Source organism: Perissodus microlepis, chromosome 20 (genome assembly GCF_051167445.1).
Source record: "Perissodus microlepis isolate ML-2025 ecotype Zambia chromosome 20, ASM5116744v1, whole genome shotgun sequence".
Classification (NCBI taxonomy): Eukaryota; Metazoa; Chordata; class Actinopteri; order Cichliformes; family Cichlidae; genus Perissodus; species Perissodus microlepis.
Genome location: NC_140480.1, coordinates 12,080,239 through 12,101,740, shown reverse-complemented (window position 1 = coordinate 12,101,740; position 21,502 = coordinate 12,080,239). Strand labels below are relative to the sequence as shown.

At 40.3% G+C, this 21,502-nt stretch overlaps 1 protein-coding gene and 1 pseudogene across 3 annotated transcripts; one reads left to right on the top strand and one right to left on the bottom strand.

Moving 5' to 3' along the window:
• Positions 1–8,710: 8,710 nt before the first annotated feature.
• On the bottom strand, positions 8,711–12,577 carry LOC146364192 (uncharacterized; annotated as a pseudogene).
• Positions 10,840–21,491, top strand: LOC146364191 (kinesin-like protein KIF1B). Of its 3 annotated transcripts, XM_084918106.1 has the most exons (10): positions 10,840–10,945; positions 12,392–12,609; positions 15,230–15,311; positions 16,317–16,536; positions 17,040–17,136; positions 17,242–17,319; positions 18,482–18,527; positions 18,617–18,683; positions 18,831–18,915; positions 21,386–21,491. In XM_084918106.1, the coding sequence occupies exons 6-10, from the start codon at positions 17,295–17,297 to the stop codon at positions 21,478–21,480; spliced, it is 318 nt and encodes a 105-aa protein (XP_084774232.1). In that variant the 5' UTR covers positions 10,840–10,945; positions 12,392–12,609; positions 15,230–15,311; positions 16,317–16,536; positions 17,040–17,136; positions 17,242–17,294; the 3' UTR covers positions 21,481–21,491. The 3 variants fall into 3 exon arrangements, with proteins under 3 accessions (XP_084774232.1, XP_084774230.1, XP_084774231.1); XM_084918104.1 differs by lacking the exon at positions 17,040–17,136; XM_084918105.1 differs by lacking the exons at positions 15,230–15,311; positions 17,040–17,136.
• The last annotated feature ends 11 nt before the right edge of the window (positions 21,492–21,502 follow it).

The following is a 21,502-nucleotide window of genomic DNA, read 5'->3' as shown; positions in this document are numbered from 1 at the left end:
AAAGGTCAGAGGTCAGTTAGAAAAGACCCTGATTTTAATAGAAAATTGGCTTTAATGCAACATCACATGAAGTTTATCAGTAATGTTTCACAGCTTTAATCAAATCCTTCATCATCCATAAGTTGTGATGGAAAAATGTCTGCAAGCGTGCAGGAGCCCATTTTTAGAGACAATCATTCCTGTGTTATAATGCTCATTGAAGTTTATCAGGTCAGACGACCAACAGATGATAAGAAATATAATCTTACTAATTATTAGAGTTGAAAAGTACTTTGCTAAGCAAAATTCAATGAGGTTAGGCTGGAGATTGAGACGTTAACATAAAAGGGTCAGTTGGTGATGCATGAAAGAAAATAAATTTCTTCTAAAAATCTATTGGAGAATTCTGATTGTAAGAAATGAAAAATATTCAAAGAGTGAAACTGTTAAAAAAAAGTGAAGGTTTTGTGCAGCTGGGTGTTGCAGCCCCTTTAGAGGAAAATGGAAACTTGGTTTCATGAGGTTAAAAACAAACACTGGGATGATCCAGACACATTTATTGTTTCTTTAATCACCACAATAGTTTCAGTTTGTGCTAAAATCTCTTAAAAAGCTGTTTTGAGTGATAAGTTTGGCTTTAATGTGTTAAGCTTGCATTAGATAAGACAATGTACCACTGAACACAGGAGGGATTATTGCTGAAAATGGGTCTCTGAACACCTCTGTAGATATTCTATTAAAAATCATTCATGATTTGTGATCAGTGTTAATATTAAGCATTTATATGATTCTTTTTGATAAATTGCTGTGATTCAATCTGAAACCAAATTTGAGTCTATTCTGAAAACAAGACATTTCTAATTCACCTCAGACTTTTGAGCTGTAGTCTACATTGTAATGATAGTGTATGGTTATTGATTAGAGCAGATGATATGAGGCTATCAGGAGAGACTGTTAAAAAGTTATGAGCTGTCTTGATGCAGAGAAAGTGGAGTTTGTCATCCTGGAGCTGTTGCCAAGATTGAACGATGCTCTGGCTCTGTGGTCAAGTTCAGACATAGGCTTTAAGCAACCATGAGCCACTGATAAGCGTGATAGATTAATAAGCATGTATAAAGTGGACTTGTTAGGGACAGTTTACCATCAGCCTTGATAAAGTTTAACTTCATTTGTATTGAAAGACAGACTTTAAAGAAGATTCTTATTTGAAACTGGTGATAAAATCCAGGTCAGATACAGTTACATACAAGCATACAGTACACACTACTGCTCAAAGGTCAGAGGTCAGTTAGAAAAGACCCTGATTTTAATAGAAAATTGGCTTTAATGTAACATCACATGAAGTTTATCAGTAATGTTTCACAGCTTTAATCAAATCCTTCATCATCCATAAGTTGTGATGGAAAAATGTCTGCAAGCGTGCAGGAGCCCATTTTTAGAGACAATCATTCCTGTGTTATAATGCTCATTGAAGTTTATCAGGTCAGACGACCAACAGATGATAAGAAATATAATCTTACTAATTATTAGAGTTGAAAAGTACTTTGCTAAGAAAAATTCCATGAGGTTAGGCTGGAGATTGAGATGTTAACATAAAAGGGTCAGTTGGTGATGCATGAAAAAAAAAAATTTCTTCTGAAAATCTATTGGAGAATTCTGATTGTAAGAAATGAAAAATATTCAAATAGTTAAACTGTTAAAAAAAAGTGAAGGTTTTGTGCAGCTGGGTGTTGCAGCCCCTTTAGAGGAAAATGGAAACTTGGTTTCATGAGGTTAAAAACAAACACTGGGATGATCCAGACACATTTATTGTTTCTTTAATCACCACAATAGTTTCAGTTTGTGCTAAAATCTCTTAAAAAGCTGTTTTGAGTGATAAGTTTGGCTTTAATGTGTTAAGCTTGCATTAGATAAGACAATGTACCACTGAACACAGGAGGGATTAATGCTGAAAATGGATCTCTGAACACCTCTGTAGATATTCTATTAAAAATCATTCATGATTTGTGATCAGTGTTAATATTAAGCATTTATATGATTATTTTGATAAATTGCTGTGATTCAATCTGAAACCAAATTTGAGTCTATTCTGAAAACAAGACATTTCTAATTCACCTCAGACTTTTGAGCTGTAGTCTACATTGTAATGATAGTGTATGGTTATTGATTAGAGCAGATGATATGAGACTATCAGGAGAGACTGTTAAAAAGTTATGAGCTGTCTTGATGCAGAGAAAGTGGAGTTTGTCATCCTGGAGCTGTTGCCAAGATTGAACGATGCTCTGGCTCTGTGGTCAAGTTCAGACATAGGCTTTAAGCAACCATGAGCCACTGATAAGCGTGATAGATTAATAAGCATGTATAAAGTGGACTTGTTAAACAGCTCTGATAGGAGAAAGTCAATGAGCACGCAATAAAGTGGACTTGTTAGGGACAGTTTACCATCAGCCTTGATAAAGTTTAACTTCATTTGTATTGAAAGACAGACTTTAAAGAAGATTCTTATTTGAAACTGGTGATAAAATCCAGGTCAGATACAGTTACATACAAGCATACAGTACACACTACTGCTCAAAGGTCAGAGGTCAATTAGAAAAGACCCTGATTTTAATAGAAAATTGGCTTTAATGTAACATCACATGAAGTTTATCAGTAATGTTTCACAGCTTTAATCAAATCCTTCATCATCCATAAGTTGTGATGGAAAAATGTCTGCAAGCGTGCAGGAGCCCATTTTTAGAGACAATCATTCCTGTGTTATAATGCTCATTGAAGTTTATCAGGTCAGACGACCAACAGATGATAAGAAATATAATCTTACTAATTATTAGTTGAAAAGTACTTTGCTAAGCAAAATTCAATGAGGTTAGGCTGGAGATTGAGACGTTAACATAAAAGGGTCAGTTGGTGATGCATGAAAGAAAATAAATTTCTTCTAAAAATCTATTGGAGAATTCTGATTGTAAGAAATGAAAAATATTAAAACAGTGAAACTGTTAAAAAAAAGTGAAGGTTTTGTGCAGCTGGGTGTTGCAGCCCCTTTAGAGGAAAATGGAAACTTGGTTTCATGAGGGTAAAAACAAACACTGGGATGATCCAGACACATTTATTGTTTCTTTAATCACCACAATAGTTTCAGTTTGTGCTAAAATCTCTTAAAAAGCTGTTTTGAGTGATAAGTTTGGCTTTAATGTGTTAAGCTTGCATTAGATAAGACAATGTACCACTGAACACAGGAGGGATTATTGCTGACAATGGGTCTCTGAACACCTCTGTAGATATTCTATTAAAAATCATTCATGATTTGTGATCAGTGTTAATATTAAGCATTTATATGATTATTTTTGATAAATTGCTGTGATTCAATCTGAAACCAAATTTGAGTCTATTCTGAAAACAAGACATTTCTAATTCACCTCAGACTTTTGAGCTGTAGTCTACATTGTAATGATAGTGTATGGTTATTGATTAGAGCAGATGATATGAGGCTATCAGGAGAGACTGTTAAAAAGTTATGAGCTGTCTTGATGCAGAGAAAGTGGAGTTTGTCATCCTGGAGCTGTTGCCAAGATTGAACGATGCTCTGGCTCTGTGGTCAAGTTCAGACATAGGCTTTAAGCAACCATGAGCCACTGATAAGCGTGATAGATTAATAAGCATGTATAAAGTGGACTTGTTAAACAGCTCTGATAGGAGAAAGTCAATGAGCACGCAATAAAGTGGACTTGTTAGGGACAGTTTACCATCAGCCTTGATAAAGTTTAACTTCATTTGTATTGAAAGACAGACTTTAAAGAAGATTCTTATTTGAAACTGGTGATAAAATCCAGGTCAGATACAGTTACATACAAGCATACAGTACACACTACTGCTCAAAGGTCAGAGGTCAGTTAGAAAAGACCCTGATTTTAATAGAAAATTGGCTTTAATGTAACATCACATGAAGTTTATCAGTAATGTTTCACAGCTTTAATCAAATCCTTCATCATCCATAAGTTGTGATGGAAAAATGTCTGCAAGCGTGCAGGAGCCCATTTTTAGAGACAATCATTCCTGTGTTATAATGCTCATTGAAGTTTATCAGGTCAGACGACCAACAGATGATAAGAAATATAATCTTACTAATTATTAGAGTTGAAAAGTACTTTGCTAAGCAAAATTCAATGAGGTTAGGCTGGAGATTGAGACGTTAACATAAAAGGGTCAGTTGGTGATGCATGAAAGAAAATAAATTTCTTCTAAAAATCTATTGGAGAATTCTGATTGTAAGAAATGAAAAATATTCAAAGAGTGAAACTGTTTCACACAGTAGAAATTTGTATTCATCGTTTATATTGGTTTTTTTTCTGATTTTAGTGTTTATTTGTGAGTGTAGTTTTTATTTGCATGATTTTATTCTGTTTGTATCACATTGTTTCAGTGTGTTATTTTACATTGTTTTAATCCACTGTGGATTGGCTGGCAATGGGACAAATTAGCTGATAGTGATCACATGTTGAGGCATGGGTGTGTCCAGAGGTGTCCTTTCAGCTGTTTAAAGGTCGTATTAAAAGGAAGCAAGCTGAGCACTGGGAGGAGAGAGGCCCTAGATTGGAAGAGGAACGCATGAAGGCCAGGTGGAAAAGAGGGAGCCGCTGCGTGATCGTGGGGGGTGCGACGCCTCGTCTGGAGACCGGTCAGCGTGATGTGGTGACCCAGTCCCGACAGCAGGAACGGCGACAGTAGGAGACAACGTGTGTGATTGACATCAGGGCAGATGTATACTGCCTGCATTTGTGAGTAGTGTCTCACTGTTGTTCACTGGGTGCAGCCGTGTTGGGAGAGGGTCGCCATGGCTATAAGCCAGGGCAGCTTCCGGGATGATGGTTCTGGCTCCTATTTGTTTTTACTTACAGGTGATGACGTGAGGGGAGCCGCGGTGGTATCGAGCGACGGACTCCAATGCAGAATGCGAACTGGGTTGGGATGTGATGGACCCAGTTGATGGACGAGACTGGGACAGGAGGCTCCTCGTCTGCCTGACACGAGGCTGGCGTGGACCCCGCTCAGCAAGAGGAATTTCTGTCCAGCTCAAGAACACACAAGGAATATTTGTCCTGGGTTGTGGGACTGGGTGGGATTTCTGTGCATGAAGAGAATTGTATTTTGACCAGTTTTAGAATAATCTTATCCAGTCTCAGTGGGAATTTTAGCATATCGAGAATATTTCATTGTATACTTTATTTCTTAGTATCTGGTTTGTTCTATTCCTGCTGTCCACCTCGTGGAATAAACATGAATGAAACAATACTTTCCTGTCAAAAACAATATTTTAGTCAGGGCTAGCGGAAAGTTTCATATATATCATGAACATCTTTCCTCTTTGTCTTCCTATAGTTTCGTTTCATTTTCTTACCCCAACCGGTGGAGGCAGATGGCCGCCCCTCCCTGATTCTGGTTCTGCCGAAAATGGAGTTTTCTTGCTCATAGGGGGTCATTTGATCGTTTGGGCTTCCTCTGTATTATTGCACAACCTTTATCTTACCATATATTTCAAGTTTATATGTTGTGAATTGGCTTGATTTAAATCAAATTGAACTCATTCAATTAGAACCAAATATAACTTGTAATCGAATCTATTCAAATGTAAAGTCATCTCACTCAATTTGTACAACTAGCACTGAAACATACACTGACATCCTCTGTTTCCCAATTAGCAGATCAGAGGTTGCTGTTTTATTCATGACTCAATACTTGAATGGTTTTAATAAACATTTAAAAAGTACATTGCTTCATTGTATGATTAATTCTTTGTCTGTGTCAGTCCTTAATACACACATGTATACAATAATTCTAGTTGCCACAGTCTCCGGAGATCCTATGCTCCCTTTTCTCATACTTTTCTTCACTGTTTACCTCATTTTGCGGAATAAAATGTATATTTTTGTAAACAATGACTTGTTTTGGGCCATTAAAAAAACTGTCTCCATATGAGGACGTACTTGAAGAGAAAAAGTCACCACTTTGCATTTTACAAATCAAGTAAACAAACACGGGGCTGTTTATCATATAACTAACTTTTAGGTCTGTGGGATGGAAGGACAGGAGCTTTAAATGTTGTGCCTCCATAATTATTCTAGAGTCTTTACAGTGTTCAGCGCCTGCTGTGATTTAGTGCTACATACATAAACTTGAAATGAATGAATCCACCTGTTCACAGGAGATCACAGGAAGATGACACCAAACATCAGAAGATCTTATTGTGCGCCACAGGGTGGTTTCTTGGGGCTAAAAGCACATAATAAACTACAGCAGAAGCTCACATAAAGCAGGAAATAAGCAGGCAGCACTTGATCTGCTAATGCACGTTTCCCACTTTTATTGTTGCCTCATTCACTAACAGTTCAATGGTGCAAGATTACCATACACAGAATTAGGATATCTACATGACACATCTATGCTGTACAGCTAATGGATTATAATTATTACAAATACAGTAAACATATTTACATTTTAGTTCAAACTCCATACAACATAGATATTTACAAAGCATGAAAATGAAACCGGTCTGACAAATAATAAACAGCGTTAATGACGTTTTATTTTTATTTTCTTTTGGTGAACAAATCTGAAAGGGGGCGGGGTTAACTGATATTAATTGTCAGAGGGGGAAGGTGGAAAATATCATGGCTAGTTTTGTTTGAAAGGCATCAACAGAAAAATAAACACACAGAAAAAAGTGATGAGGTGAAGAAAGACACAATAAGTCTGCTGTCGTTTTAGATGTCACCAGCTACTTTGTATAGTCCTATATCTCTGATATTAGAAAAAATTAAAATGAGTTCAAATACACCTTTATTTTGATAGAGCTCAGATGGATGCCTCGCATGACTAATGAGTAGATCTCCTCCAAAAAAATAACAGACTTCTAATTCACTCAAATCGCTTTCTAATAAAGAGGAAGCACTAATGTAACTCACCTCCTCAGTCGAGCTGCAGGGGTTACATGTTAGGTCTGCTTTTCCTTTCCCCCCTCTCTTACATTCAAAGCCTCTCTTAGTTCACACTAGAACAGGCCGCCACACCATCATTTGGTTTAATATGAGTGGAACAACTAAACCGCACAGACTTTATTTGATCAGTTAGTTGAACCTTTTATTAATATGTGCAAAGAGCTGCAAACTAATATTTAAAGATTGCAAACAATAAATACACAATCCAAAATAAAAACACCTCTGCAAATGCAGTGGAAACGTTTGCTCTGGCAGCGCTTCGCATCAACATGTATATGAGGTACATTGCACTTTTCAGACTTGATCTGTGCATAGGTGCATCTTTGATGTGCAGCTCAGAGATCCACAATCCAGCACGTTTCTGTTTCTCTGACCGTCAGGCTGGCTGACCCGAGGTCACGTCAGAGCTTTATTTTTTATCTATATGTAACAGACAGTTGGTACCTCTCCTTCCATCCATTTCATACGACACAGCAGGCAGACTGCTGGTTGGTTGACCAGAGTTTTTCAATACCTTTCTGCATTAACACATCTCGAGAGGCGTAGGTACCAAAAAGTGAATCCGAAGCCGAATGTAGCAGCTGCAGCACGGCACACAGAGCAAATATTTTCATGGGGTAGTATCAGAAATAAGACCTTTGAATATGTAGTCCCTTTAACTTCTTTCCTTCTATTAAACCATTCATTCATTCTTTTTCCTTAAGTCCTTCTAACCTTTTCACTGTGTTTTCTTTGCGTCTTTACAACAAGAGTGTAAAGTTAATAGCAGTAAATGTCAAGGCTTTCTGATTCTCAGTGAGATAGAGCGAGCTAGAGGAGCAGAGAGGAATGTGTTAAATGAGGGTTAACTACCACACTGATCCCAGAACAGACTGCATGTACAAATCAAGTTCTCTCCTTAGTTTGTTTTCATCCTCCTAGTCCTCGTCCTCATCTCCTTGTAACCCTGTTTTTTTTCCTTGGGATGAAAAAGCAAAAAGGGGCCCAAATCTACTCCTGCAGGAACAATCGGTCATTGTTTGTTTTTTAAACTGCTGAGATATGAAGCGATCCGCGCTTGTTTGTCTCTAGTTAGTCTGCAGTTTTTATGTTAACACAAATGCATGAGTATTTTACTGACTCACTAACTGACACTGGCACTTTCGGGGGTTTAGAGGCGGCGTATGTACACAGATTGAGGAGGATCTAAGTATGACGTGGATGACAGTGGAAATCGGGCGTGGCCCTCCTGTCAAAGTTCATTCCCACTTTGAGTTTTTGTTTCAGAGACGGTTCAGCCTGATGCAAATTCACTGCGAGAAGAAAAATACCCTATAAATCTATTAGCAGCTATAGTTTAGGTAGCAGAGCGTAAACTAACACGTCACTTGGAGATGTAAGCTGTCTGATTTGGTTCATTTTTGTTTTTTGTTTGAAACTGAGTAAACCTGGTCTTCTCCTGAGGACTGCTGCAGGTATCATGCGAGCATGTTAATTTAATAAAAAACCAACAACAAAAAAACCCAAAATAGAATGAAACTCATTTCAGGAGACAAATAAAACTGATAGAGGCAGGGGCAGACCCAAGACAGGCTGAGAGATTATATCTCCCGGCTGGCCTGGGAACGCTTTGGTGTTCATATTCATATTAATATTCTTATTCTTCTATGACAAAAAGTACAAGTGTTCATTTAAGGAAATAAACAGAGCAGTAAGAGATATTTTTCAATTTTTTATTTTTTTATTTTTGATTTGCCGCCAATTACATGTTTTTATTTGTAATTTTTGTAGTGCTCCCTACTATGTGAACCCCTCACCTGATGTTTTATGTTTATTAGTTTAGTTTAGATTCTAAACTATCAACCCCAACAATCGAATGATCTCCTTTAATAGCAAGCGCTTGGCAACGGTGGAAAGGAAAAACTCCCTTATAAAAAGGGAGAAACCTTTGACAGAACCAGGCTAAGAAAGGGGCAGCCATCTGTCGTGACTGGTTGGGGGGTGAGAGGCAGAGGAAAAGAAAAAAGAGAGCACATGTTAGCTATATGTTGCTCACATTGCCTAAAATGAACAACGTATGGTTTTCTGGACTGTTCATTTCCTTTCTTGGAGAAATGAACTCCGTTGCGCAAAAAAATGGAGTTGTCGAAAAACCTGATATGCGGATGCTCAATAATCACTCCATCGAAGCGGTCGACAGCCTTTCTAATGCTGGCATTCACAGTCTTCCTGTCCTTATTGATTTTGCCTGGATTTCCATATATCCACACTTGACGCTCGTTGATGGATGAATATGCAATTGTCATTGAGGGGGAACTCTGTGTGCAATTGCATTAATTCCTTCTCAATGACAGAAGAAAGTTTATAAGCAGAAAAGAGTCCCAAATCATTGCCCCCAGCATGGATTACCAGTATGTCAGGTGGGCTCTGTGTGGATAGCTCCTTATAAAAACGAGGAAGGACTCCCCACCAGCGCATTCCTCCTTTGCCAAACCACTGGACTTTGGTATTAAGTCCGAAATTTTCTCCGAAAATCTCTTTTGCTTCACCCTCGGCTCGTCTGATGTAACTGGACCCAATGATCCACACATTTGTTTCTCTCTGGTCTTCTGGGCTCTCTTTCTATTTCGGTGTGTTTTCACAGGTGTTGGTATCACTCAAGGCCGTATCGTTTGTTTTCTGACGTGGGAGTCGGATAGTCCTGGACCAGGGACTTTTTTGGATGCTCTGTGTCACTACTGCTTGTTCTGGCCTCTTGTTGTCTTTCAGTGTGTTTTCAGAGGTTTTGGTATCACTCAAGGCCGTATCGTTTGTTTTCTGACCTGGGAGTCGGATAGTCCTGGACCAGGGACTTTTTTGGCTGCTCTGTGTCACTGCTGCTTGTTCTGGCCTCTTGTTGTATTTTGGAGTGTTTTCAGAGGTTTTGGTATCACTCGAGGTCGTAACGTCCATTTTCTCAACTACGTGTTGGATAGTCCTTGACGAAGAACTTTTCTGGATGCTCTGTGTCACTGCTGCTTGTTCTGGCCTCTTGTTGTCTTTTGGTGTGTTTTCAAAGGTTTTGGTATCACTCAAGGTCATATTGTTCATTTTCTCAACTAGGAGTCGGATAGTCCTTGGCGAACAACTTTTTTGGCTGCTCTTTGTCACTGCAGCTTGTTCTGGCCTCTTGTTGTCTTTTGGTGTGTTTTGAGAGTTTTTGGTATCACTCAAGTTCATATCGTTCTTTTTCTGAACTTGGAGTTGGATAGTCCTTGAAGAAGAACTTTTTTGGATGCTCCGAGTCACTGCTGTTTCTTTTTTCTCAGTGTCTATTCTCATCCTCTTTCTCTCTGGAGAGTAGCTCTCAGAGTTGTTTTTGCTGCCTTTGGAAATCTGACTGTATTTTCTTTTCAACACAGTTTTTTCTTCACAGATTCGTCTTTTTTTCCTTGGTGGAGAGCAGCTGTCGTCACTTCTGCAATTCTGTGCAACATAATTCGGGCCTCGCTTCCTCTTGAGTGGAAGCTGGAAATGTGTTTCATCAGAATTTGGCTCTGGATTTTGGTGGTCCATTGAAGTAAAGCCTTTGCCGTGTTTACTCTGAGACATGTCAGAGTGTTGATGAAGTGACTGTCTTAAAGATTCAACTGTTTTAAAATTTTTCTCAGGCGTACCTTTGAATGCTGCAATCTCGAGTGTTACAAGTAAACTGCATGAAAGTTTGGGCTTCTTACCCGGATTTAAGGATTCACAGATCAAAGGCATGTTATGACATCATGATGATGTCATAACATAATGTAACAACAACATTCTTTTTTTCTTCTTTTTTTAAAAATTTGGTTCTATTGTCTATGGGGCTTTGGAGCGTGATGTCACGGCAGGGGGTGTGGCCGCCGGGGCGCCAATTTAGCAGGCCAAACAAAGCTGCAGTCATGGAGAAACTTGCTTATCTCTGTTCGGGAATGGCAGATAGAGCAGGACGCTGAGAGGAGGTCCGCTGCTTGTTTTTTCCGGTAAGTTAAATGTGTTTGTCAGTAACTACCGTCCTTGCTAGGTCCTGAAATCTAGGCAGGTAAGATGAGAAGTGGGCTCTTCGGGGAAACTTGTTATGTAAAGTTGGTTTAGCTAATCCATAGAAGGGAGTCATTGATGCTAGCTAAGAGGATGTAATAAAGGCACGGTAGCAGAGATGAAAAAGGAGTGGTTGTTGAGAAATAAGTGTAGAAAGAGGTGTGCAGGGAAAAAAGCAGGTGTGGGTGTGTGAAATTTGTTGAGTATTTGAGTGCAAAAATGTGTGGTCTCCAGCTAATTTGGAAAGGCTGGTTGCGCGATGTGCACGTTGTGCTCTTTAAAAGTGTTTCCCTGAGCTTTTACTTGCAGCTTGAAATCTAAATAAATGGTAATGGAAAAAAAAGCTGGAAAAAGGAGGAGCCCGGAGCTTCGTCTTTCGCTCGGCCTACCCCGCTGTAGCAGACAGACCGTCAGAGACTCGAACTTGGCCGTTAAACTCTGGGGTCTGAATGCTGGCCTGTTAACGCTGTGCACCACACAGCAGGCCAGTTAACGATATAAAAAAAAGGACATTTATCTTCTGTTCTTCAACAATTTTTTTTTCGTTTTTCTAAATCTATTTAGCTTCTTGTGCAGTATTGTTCCACACAAATTACACATGGAAACCTAGTTATTTTTTTAATTGGCTTTCACAAAATGGGACTGCCAATGTTGGAGGTGGTACCCAAAGCCTTCCTGCTAGCCGGAAACCTGCTGGCAGCGCCACTATGTTCTCAACACACTCTTCAGCTTTGTTGCCTCTTTTCGGCACACCTACCTAGTCCCACTCATCCACTTTATCTGCTCATGGCTTTACCCACACTGACCACTCCTTCCATTAAGGTAAATTCAAGCAGGTCATTATAAAAAAGACACACAGCTTATCATCTTATCCTTGGGCAACACCTAAAACCACTCTGTTCATTTGTTTGCTAGATTAGCCGCTAGCATACACACACTGTGTTAGAGGCTTGTTGCTACCTAGTTAGCGATGCTACACACCTGTTACTGTGTATTTTTCAATGATTCAGCACTCCTTGGATTTTTAGACAGTAATGAGATCATCTGCACACTCCACAGAGGTCCAGAGTTACTGTTAATAGCAAAAATGTAATGCTGTCCTTAGGAGATTTTCACATAAGACTGTGAGTGTGTAATGGATTTAAAAGTGTTAAAATGTTCAGAGCACTCTACAGCCCGGTAACATGGAAAGTTTGAAAAGAGCAGCAGAAGGTATCAGTACTGTAGTGTAACTTGTTCTTTTCATTTCATAATAGTGAAGAGAGTGCAGATTATTATGAACAGCTACATCCACCCGGGGTGAAAGTAGTGTGGGAGACCATCAGGACCCAGCTGGGTTTCGTTAGCCCAGAGGTTTGGAGAAACTTCTTCCTTTTCTTTCATCACAGCTGTCCTGTGCCAGATGTTCTGTTGACCCACTGAAAGAGGCATCTTTGAGAAACATCAGAAAGACTGAAGCTCATGGCAGGAATCAAGGAGGACATTGTGATCTTCACCAGCAGCTCCCTCACAAGGAACTCTTCAGAACTCCACTGCAGGCACGCCCCAGAAGATGGATAAAGCCAGCGTTTCATGAAGACACTGGAACCAATCTATCTTCATAACAGTGAGTTTTGTCAACAGATCATATGCTCTTGAGACATAGTCTGGTGATATGAGGAATATGAGGAATTCATAGATCAAACTTAATGAGTCCCTCAGGTGGGTTCAAACTATCATGCATTTTAATCTCCTTTACAATAAACACACAGTGACATGATTTGAAACTTGAAATTGTTACCAATTAACCAACTTGTTTCATTTGAGTTTATCTGATTAAAAAAATGCTGCTAAGTAAGTTTGTTACAGTATTGGATGTAAATTGTGTATGCTGTTGAAATATCTAACAGACCAAAATATTTTTCAGTGGTGAATGATATTAGGAAAACCCGTAGATCTTATTTTATAACTGCATTATAAGTAGCAGATAATAAGGGATGGCGTTCAGCTGCAGTTAAAGAGGTTAATGTTTAGAGCTGTACCCAAGCTGGCCCCCTGCCTTTGGCCACACAGCTGTGTAAATAAATTTGGCAAGGTGGCTTGGTCTGACTGTAGACTGAGTTTAAATGACAGTTGCACTTTCACTGGGTGAGTGATCTCCATTTCCTGTGCAAATGCAAATTCCTCGCTGACAGTTTGACCAAAAGGCATTTCCAGTGGAAATTGGCCGACATATCCTCAGCATAACCATGTATAATATCCACAAAACTTAAAAAGAGGTTATACACACACAATACGGTAATATTATGTTGAAGCACAGTACGTATCACTCCGCAAGGCGCCTGCCTACGATAGCCGTAATGCTCTGACAATCCATCAAGCGGTGCGGGTTCGTAGCTTAGCAAAGTCGTACTAAAACATTTGACAGATTTTCGAGCGCCGTGTACATACAATCGTTTCGAGGTCAGTAAACACAACCAGAATTTATACATAAGGCCCATTGGATTATAAGGGGCACTGTCGATTTTCAGAAAATTCTAAGGATTGATTTTAAGTGTGCCGTATTTTCCAAAAAACACAGTAATAACTAGGGATGGGTACCGGTATCCGGTGCCATGATGGCACCGGTTCTGACATAAACCGTAGTAACCAGACCGAAAAGCAGCGCACATTTCGGTGCTTTTTTTTCCTGAGCTGTGATACACTTTAGATTCTAGCCAATCATCTTACGTTTCCGAGGATAGTAGGCGGGCCCAGGTACGTACGTTCTTTTAGAGCAGAGCTACAGATTAAAAATGCCCAAGGCGAAGCGGTCAAAAGTCTGGCTGTACTTCACAGCAAAAGATGGAAACTCAGCAGCCTGCAACAAGTGCTTTAAGGTGATACTGTGATACTGTCAAAGGAGGTAACACCTCAAATCCGATGAAACACCTGGCGACGCATAGCGTTTTTTTTAAAAAGCCGAAAAATGCGCCGTATTTGATAGCTTGCTGCGAGACCTCACACCGTGCACATCTACTGCGGGTGTGGTGCCTGTTATCGGTCCTGGAGTTAGCAACATCCCCCAAAAACCCGAAGAGGAGAGTCCTGGCCCCTAGCCCTGCCAGTGTAGCAGAAATGATGACGGATGATGATGGCAGCAGCAGCCGTTCTTCTCTGCGTGAGTAGCTTAATGTTGTTCGTGTATAATTTACGTTGAGTAGGCTAACCACGTTATTACATTAATGCATATAAGGTGAACTAGCAAACATCATCATAGCTACATGCGGCTGTCTTCTTGTTTGATGGCAGATACTCCCTTCACCCTGGCCAAAAAGGCTAAAATGACCAAAGAAAAAGTGGAAAACAGTTAAACATGAGAGGTTTTTGGACAAAGTTTTTTCCATTGTTTAAGCACTGCTTCCAGCCAAGAGTGATACCATATATGCCCCATAGCTGCAGAAAAGGCTAACATTGTTATCTTTTTACAAAAAAACAGCTGAACATGAGAGGTTTTTGGACCAAGTTTGTGTTCTCCATTCTTTAAGCATCGGTTTAAGCACCGGCACCGTTTCAAAAGTACCGGTTTGGCACCGGTATCGGATAAAACCTAAACGATACCCATCCCTAGTAATAACGACGGCCCGCTAGCATGCGCTACCAAAAATAGTGCTTTGTTGTGTATCTGACGGACGAAAGCCAAACCAGTTCCACACCACTGAAGTTGCAGCATTTTTACAAACCAATTCTGGTTCATCCGTTTCATTCAACGATTTGCTTTCGCTGCCATGCTTTTTCCGACGTGTACATATGAAAACAAAGGCACTGCGCATGCGCGTTTTACCCAGATTCTATCGCGATATTTCATTTTTCTATCGTTGCCCAAAATTATACCGGTATTACCGTTAACAGTATGATATGGCCCAGCCCTACTGACAACTACACTTCTGAACAGGTCCAACTTTTGATTTGCACTCAGAATGATTACATCAAAGAGTTTAGTTAAAAACACTAAAATGAAACCTGCAGACTTGCGATTCATGATTCGTATTCATGAGCAACTGGAACGACATTATCATTGAGTTTATTTTTTTCACGTCTAAGCAACACCAAGTCTAGCCCTGATTGGATGATATAAGTGACAACAGACCTGTCGCTGTGTCAGTCTGTGTACATAATCCTCACCTGGGTGTTGCTGTTCAGTGTAAGCAATATCATTTGCATTTTATTCCTCTGATTTATTTCTCTGTGGTTGCGCTCGTCTACAGGGTCCAGAGAGGGACAAAACAGTATCAATGGCCTTGTCAGCAGCAGAACGGTTTGTCTTGAAGTCTCAGCGAGAAGGAGGAGGTACAGCGGGGGGATAGAAGCATCTTTAAAAATGTTGAAAACTTCTGTTTATTGCTCACCCTTTGTTAAACTTGGGAAGTTTAAGCAGTGCATGTGTGGATCTGCACACACATGCAGCATTTTTCTTGCATTCCATGTATGAGCTAGCCTCAGTCAAAACAGTGACGACACATACATGACTGCCTGCTGTTTTGCATTACTGTGTATCTACTGTGATTCATGCATGCTGTACTGTGACTGAGATAATAGTGTATGTGAGACACACTTGACAACAACATTGATCAGGATGTGAAAAAGCTACCAGATACAAGTTGTCAGCAGGTTATGGCTGACTAACCACCCTGCCTTACATCACTCTGGGCTAATACTGTAAAAAGCAATCATTAGTTTGTAATATCAGATCATTTGTTTTGATAAATACATAGTCCAGTATCAGGGTTCATATGAGCTATTTTAGCAGTAATTTTACACCTCCACTATGATAGTATTTAGCTGTTAATCATGTTAGCAAGGAAGCTCGGGTTTGCAATTCATTCTTAATTTAGCCACGCTGCATGAATTTGGATGATACGATTTTTGAAAATGACAGTTTCATTTATCGGGCGTTTATAAAATCGTATTTCTTAGGCTGGCTTTTAAGGAAGGAGAAAAGGTATGTATCAGTTGGCTGGGAAGAAAGATGGAGGTGGAAAGGATGTGCGAGCTATGGGACAAAGTTGCTGAGACTAGGTTAAAAAGAGGTGAGGATCAGTGAGCAGGAGTGTGGCTTTGTGCTGAAAAGAGCACAACAGATTGTCTGGAGAGAAGGTGAAGGAAAGTCAGCTGAAGCAAGACAGTTTGTGGAGTTTGTGTTGGACTGTATGTTATGCTGGGAGCCTGGGGATTAGTGGACTTTGATTCCAAGTTAATACTAGCTAGTGTTTCTCACTGGTTTTGGGGTGGTGGAGTAAAAGGGATTGGTTGGTGGCTGTTTCTAATGTTAGCCTTTTCTTGCTTTTCTTACAGGCAGGGTAAAGACATGGTGATGAATGAGTGTGTGGGCCGTCTGCTGAGGACCAAGAGCTCAGGACAGTCAGACGGGGGCGTCGCAGCAGGAGTCACCGTGCTCGACAATCCTCTGCTGTTCTGAGATGTCACACTCCTGCCTGCACATACAAACCACAGTGAAGTCAAAGTTCCACCTGCACCTCCACCTGTTCTTGCAAAAGCATGAAAACTGACAGAGGTGAGACAGCAGAAAAGTTCTTGTTTATTTCTTTTTTTACTAAGTTAAGGAATTAAGTTAAGAAGAGTGATTAAATAAATTGTTTCTTGCATTTTTGGTTTAATGATTGTGTTTAGGATTATTTCAGAAACATGTTAAGAGGATCTTTGTAAGCCTGTATTTACTTTAAAAGAAGGGAAGCACTTCTTCATTCTACAGAAAAGGTGACACATTACAGATGAGTTCATAAAAAGTGTCACTGTCACTCTTTCAGGGCTCTGTCACTTTTTCTTTTTTACTGGAACAGCATGGTAAAGTAGGCCTAGGCTGCCATCTTGTGGCAGTGTGTTGTTACTACAACATATGAAATTGTGTTTCTATTGGAAATATAATTCAGCACCACCGAGCCGCTCTCTCAGTTACAAACTGAACCTGTTTTTTAGACATATAAATCACTAAGTACAGTGAAGCTTTTGGTTTTGTAAAAGTGTTTCTTATTCTAAATGCATGTTGATTTTTATAAGGGTGAAGAGCAGTTAGCAGTGCATTCATGGACATCTTTAAACTATTAACTGAAGAATCTTTGGTCATGATGGCATGAACTAGAAACGTGAGCTCCAGGTGAGACTGCACAGAAGAACAAGTGTCCTTAAACTGCATCAACTGATGACGTCTTACAATTTTATTCTACTGTGTGTTTTTATCATTGAACGTTTCTGTCTTCAGGTTTCTCTCAGATCAAGATTGAATGTGATGACAAGGGTGATGGATGGTGTGACATGTGCTGCTGGCCCACAGAACCAGGTGAGTATGCTGTCCATGTGCTCTGCAACAATGAGGACATCCAACACTCTCAGTTAAGATTAGTTTTCATGATTGTTGCTTCAAGGCCTGAGATCATGGTGGTGGGCTTGTGATGGACACACTTTTCATGGCTGAAATCTCTCCTGTAGAGGCTAAGCCTAGGCTTGAAGCCACTGGGGTGTTCGTTGGCGACGGTGACGCGATGTCACTGGTATGCATGAAGTTATTAAACTTGATAGAGTCCAATAACTCCAGCCTTACTCATCTTGTCCTTCAGATTCTTTATTTCCAGGATTTAACAGCAGCTCAGTGGTCACAAACTGTTTGCTTCCCCCCGATCAACAACACAGCTGCCGCTAATTACGTGTGTCTACCTTAAATATCTTCACAAACTCAAAATGTGACCTCTAGCACCAAACGCTTGCTGCAGTTCTTGGTGTCAGAGGTGACACACAAGGTATCGGGTTTTCACTGCAATTACTTTTTCATATAGGACCAAGTATGTTTGGATAGCTTTTTGCCCTTGAAAACTGCCGTTTCATATTAGACATTCTTGTCTAATGTTATAAATGTATTGATCTGAAAGGTGTAAGTGTGACAAATATGCAATAAGATACAAAATCAGAAAGGAGGCAAATACTTTTTCACAGCGCTATAGTCTGTAAATGGTCTTCTTTTGGCTATAGTAGATCTTTTACTTGTTCCTTTCTTAATTGTTTGTTTGAAATTGTTTTTTCGATCATATTGAGTATAGACGAATGCAACTGTGAGCTTTAGCGATTAGCCCGTTTCAACAGGACCGTGATCCTGATGTGTGAGACAGCAGGGTGCTGCCACTGGTGTTGTAATGTGTGATTTAGTTCCTCCTAACATTTCAGTTTGCTTCCAGTATCTATCCTCTGTGATTACTGGCTCTTTAGACAGATTTAATAGAAGTGTGTGAGCTATTGGCTCAGTATAAAGGGTCAGTAGTGTTTTCATGTCACCTATCCATCCTCCATTTAGTCACCCAAAGCATGTAGTAAATACTCCTCACTTTTATTCACCTTCTCTTAAATTCAGACAAATTCCCACTTGTTAACATTGAGCTTGTGTGTGTGTGTGTGTGTGTGTGTGTGTGTGTGTGTGTGTGTGTGTGTGTGTGTGTGTGCGCGCACGCAAGTTCCAGCCACCAAGTTGAATGAACACCATCACCAAATCCAACCTGGGTCAGTGTGTCAGCAAGATTTAAAGAAAACATAAAAATTATATTGTCTCCTCGAACGGATGTTGTGTCACCTCCTCCCTCCATGCACAGGTACATCCCAGCCATCGTGGATCACAGTGGAGGCCTGCCCTGCCATGGTACCTACCTGCTGCACCAGGTACAGGATTGGTGCACATGTTGTTTTCTTATTACTCACACAGTGGTAACTGCTTCCTTTGTATACAGTTGAATCTCTTCTTTTAAAGCGTAATGTTGCTCTAGCTGTGCCCACTGTGATCCTGAGCTCCTGTTATGTTTGCTGCAGGGGATCCAGCGGAGGATCACAGTGACCCTCATCCACGAGAAGGGCAGCGAGCTCCATTGGAAAGATGTTCGTGAGCTGCTTGTAGGTGAGCAGCCTACCTTTAGGGTCTAGTCGTACTATACCTCTCTGTAGTAAACAAAAACCCCAAAGCTCAGAAACAATGTTTTATAGTGTTTGTGTGCTTTTGATAGAAGAAGACAGGACAGAACATCATTAAAGGGATTTGACTTTGTGAGATCACACTGAAAACGCACCACTCGGTTCACTCTGAGATATTTTCAGTCTGGAAAGATGAATCTGTCGGGCTTTAGGCTGCTTCTCACTTTAAGCAGTTCATGCTGTAGCTGTAGCTGATGGACCAAAAAAATTACATTTCATATTTTAGACATTCAGCTGCTGACTCTGAAGCCAACAGGGCTCTTGAGTGTGGATGATTGTGTTGGTACTGGATGCTGTGATCAAACAGCTGTTCTGATCTGTCTTCATTCATGCCTGTCGATATTAAGCCTCCTAAGCTCCAAACCAGTAAAAGCGATCTTTGGAGGCAACACCCTTTGTAGTACTTTTCTGTATTTGTTTGTGATTGTGTGACACTGAACCACAGTGCTATGTATATCCTCTGTAACACTCAGACGTTTCCAGATCAATGTTTTCCCCCTCAGCTGTTTCTCACTATAGAGCAGGGGTAGGCAACTCCAGGCCTCGAGTGCCGGTGTCCTGCAGGTTTTAGATGTGTCCTTGATCCAACACAGCTGATTCAAATGGCTAAATTACCTCCTCAACATGTCTTGAAGTTCTCCAGGGGGCTGGTAATGAACTAATCATTTGATTTAGGTGTGTTGACCCAAGGTGAGATCTAAAACCTGCAGGACACCGGCACTCGAGGCCTGGCGTTGCCTACCCCTGCTATAGAGTCTTACCTCAGTAACAATGAGGCACCAGCAGAGCATATCTGGCTCTCAGTCTGTGGCTGATAGTGCCCCCTGCTGTTAATAACAGGAACAGTGTAACCTTGTATAGAGCTCATAGTGATGGTCTTAAGATTGCTGCTGCAAGGCACTAATTTGTATCCATGTGTGCTGTATATTCTGAGCATATGCAGTTATGTGAGCTCTCAGGTTTTATGTATCAGGACATAATTAAAAAAAATCAGGTCCTTAGTAGGTCTTAATATGAGGTAAATGCAACCTCAGATGAACAACACATAACACATTATACCAGGTCATTATTTATTTAACAAACACTGAGCCGAAATTCAGATGTTTAAAAAACTAAGTACATCCAAGACTATTTCCATAATTAGTTAAGAGGGTCAGTATCAGCCAGGTGCTAATCAAATGCAATAGATCATCAGTAAGTGTAACCACTACTGTCAGTTTGCTGGTGTGGCGTATTCAGGTAAGTGGTAACATACTGAGGAGGAGAGAAGCAGTTGTTGATACCCATGAATGTGGGAAGGCTTTGAAGTCCATCATTTTACAGCAAGAAAGATTATTTGCAAGTTCAAAAAAATCAAAGACTGTTTCCAATCTTACCAGGAGTGGACGTCCCAGAAAATTCACCCCACACATCTGAGGCTCTACAGGCCACAGTTAGCATGCTAAATGTTGGAGTTCATGGCAGTGCAATTAGAAAAAGACTCAGCAAATATGGCCTGTTTGGAAAGGCTTCCAGGAGAAACCATTTTCCCTCTAAATACAACATGGCAGCATGGGTTAGGTTTGCAAAGTTGAAAACCTAAGCCCTAATGCACAGCTTCAACATTGGTAAAAACCAAACACGGCATATCAGCACAAACACCTCATACCAACGGTTTTGCTCGGGTGATGATTATTTGGGCTTTTTTTGCTGCTAAACAACCTGCAAAGTGTCCAGATCACTGAGTGAGCCATGAAGTACTCTAGAGTCAAATGAGATCATCGTTGGGTCTGACTCCAGAGCGCAGCAGCAAAGCAACAACAGAGTGGTGCTGCAGTGGCTCAAAGTTGAGACTTCAACATGATTGAATGTTAAGAAAGCTGTGAATGAATAAATATCTGCAAACTTCAATGAACCGAAGAACCATTGTAAAGACAAATGGGCCAGAAATCCATCCACACTGCTGTGAAACACTAATAAAAAATGATTACCTCAAGTTTGTGCTGCTAAAGTTGGTTCCATCAGCTGCTGCATCACAGGTATAATGATGATGTGGTGTAATAATCTAGATCCAGATCCTTAAACTGCTTTTTCACGTGTCTGTAAATGAATTTCTTATCATTGTCCCGATTGGTGTCGGCTGACACTTGACACTCTGTGGCTCCTGATTTATCTGTTGTCAAGGTCTCACCTCAGTGCGATTCCTCACGTTTTGTCATGATTCAAGGATGAATGTGAACACCGCTTCAGTCACTGTGTTCACTTCCTGATATGTCAGAACTGTGCTCACGTCACTCACTTTTTTTTAACAGCATGACACACTGCTGTAAACAGAGACCCTGTAATGTTAGCACCAAGTAGGACTTCATAAAAAATAATGCTGTCAAGCTAACTTTTCCTCTTTCTGTCTTTTTCAGCACTTTCTATCGCTTTGAGGCAGTGTGGGACAGATCCCTGCACAACTCCCTCCTGCTCAACTACGTCACTCCCTATGGAGAGAAGATCTACATGACCTTATCTGCGTATCTGGAGGT